This window comes from Boleophthalmus pectinirostris, unplaced genomic scaffold (assembly GCF_026225935.1).
Source record: "Boleophthalmus pectinirostris isolate CB_2022bp ecotype Guang Dong unplaced genomic scaffold, ASM2622593v1 HiC_scaffold_9, whole genome shotgun sequence".
Classification (NCBI taxonomy): Eukaryota; Metazoa; Chordata; class Actinopteri; order Gobiiformes; family Gobiidae; genus Boleophthalmus; species Boleophthalmus pectinirostris.
The window spans coordinates 39,719,694-39,721,625 of NW_026571541.1; the positions used below are offsets into that span (position 1 = coordinate 39,719,694).

Below are 1,932 nucleotides of genomic sequence, written 5' to 3' on the forward strand. Positions count from 1 at the left end.
AAAATAAAGGTTAAATAAATAAAATAAAATTTTGGTCTCCACATGTGACCTTTGACCTTTGACACTAGAGTTAAAGTTAAACACAGAGATTCAACGACGTTTTTATCTAATGTGAATTGGAGTCAGAGCAGAAACTCGACCACAGACCTGATCAGTCCACAGAGGAAAACACCTCGGAGGGAAAACAGTCCTGAGAAATAAATAAATGTGACTTTATCATAGATATAGACAGTTTATTTGAGTTAAATATGACTCTGATCATAGATTTAACAGAAAAATACACTAAAAATAAGAAGAATCTATCAGAATTAAAATGACATTATACAACAGTTTAAGCCTAAAGGAAGTGGAGATTAAACCTTTTGTTTTTCCACCAGGGGCCAGTTTAGATTTGATGTTCTCGGTCACCAGGGGGCGCCACAACCTGTGTCCATGGACTTTTAAAAACCTCAGGCCCAAACCAAACACCTGCCAAAAATCTCAAACTTTTCCAGAAGTGCAAGATTTTCATGAGTTTCCTCCTGACAGGAAAAGTTCAACTTTTACTCATTCAAATAAAAGTTTAAATTTTTTTTTGCTTAAACATCGAATCCAGAACAAACGGAAAATAAAATAAAAACAACATTTTAACTAAATCATGTCTGTGTGTGTCTGTGTGTGTGTGTGTGTGTCTCTGTGTGTGTGTGTGTGTGTGTCTGTGTGTGTGTCTGTGTCTGTGTGTGTGTGTGTGTGTCTGTGTGTGTGTCTGTGTCTCTGTGTGTGTGTGTGTCTGTGTCTCTGTGTGTGTGTGTGTGTCTGTGTGTCTCTGTGTCTGTGTGTGTGTGTCTGTGTGTGTGTCTGTGTCTCTGTGTGTGTGTGTGTGTGTGTCTGTGTGTGTGTCTGTGTCTCTGTGTGTGTGTGTGTCTGTGTGTGTGTGTGTCTCTGTGTGTGTGTGTGTGTGTGTGTCTGTGTGTGTGTCTGTGTCTCTGTGTGTGTCTGTGTCTGTGTGTGTGTGTGTGTGTGTCTGTGTCTGTGTCTCTATGTGTGTGTGTGTGTCTCTGTGTTGTGTGTGTGTGTCTGTGTGTGTGTGTGTGTCATGTGTGAAATGTCCCACAGTGTGTCTTTAGGACGAGCCTCAGTTTTGGAGGGAAAATCTTTTCTTAATATTTGAAAAACTTGAGCCAATGAAAACACAGATGCTCAGACTTCAGCCAATCAGAGGCCAGCTCCAAACACCGCCAGTCTAAGTCCGTTTAGACACACCCACAGAGTCCAGGTCTAGTCCTGGTCTAGTCCTGGTCCCGGTCTCGGTCTATCTCTGGGCGTGGATCTTGTAGCGCATGACTCCATAGGCGAGCAGACGCAGGCAGAGGTCGTGGTTCTGGTTGTGGTTCTTGTCTCGGTCTCGGTCCTGGTCTCGGTCCTGGTCTTGGTCTCAGTCCTGGTCCTGGTCCAGGTCTATCTCTGGGCGTGGATCTTGTAGCGCAGGACTCCGTAGGCGAGCAGACGCAGGCAGAGGAAGAAGAGGCTGAGCAGGAGGAAGTCTCGGTGGATTTGGGCGCCGCTCATGTCCAGTTCCTCCAGAATCGCCGCCGAGTCTCTGAAACGGCAGGTGTCGCCAGGGTCGCAGTGCAGGGGCGCCCTGTCCAGACCGTAGATCGACAGGATCACACCCTCGAAGCCGTACCTGCCGCGACAGGAGCAGACAGGAGCAGGTCAGTGCGTGGCCCCTCTGAAACCCAGTTCAGTCCTGGTCTGGTCTCTGGTCTCTGGTCTCTGGTCTCTGGTCCTGGTCTCTGGTCCTGGTCTTTGGTCTCTGGTCTCTGGTCCTGGTCTTGGTCTTGGTCTCTGGTCTGGTCTGGTCTCTGGTCTGGTCTGGTCTCTGGTCTCTGGTCCTGGTCTCTGGTCCTGGTCTTTGGTCTCTGGTCTCTGGTCTGGTCTGGTCCTGGTCTC

The 1,932-nt window shown here is 47.7% G+C and overlaps 1 protein-coding gene across 2 annotated transcripts in view; it reads right to left on the minus strand.

Moving 5' to 3' along the window:
• Positions 1-991: 991 nt before the first annotated feature.
• Positions 992-1,932, minus strand: part of abcg1 (ATP-binding cassette, sub-family G (WHITE), member 1) — a 19,680-nt gene continuing 18,739 nt past the window's right edge. For both annotated transcript variants that reach the window (XM_055166593.1, XM_055166592.1), the window contains exon 14: positions 992-1,666. In XM_055166593.1, the coding sequence (XP_055022568.1) occupies positions 1,438-1,666 (229 nt within the window). In that variant the 3' untranslated portion in view covers positions 992-1,437. The remainder of the gene's footprint in view (positions 1,667-1,932) is intronic.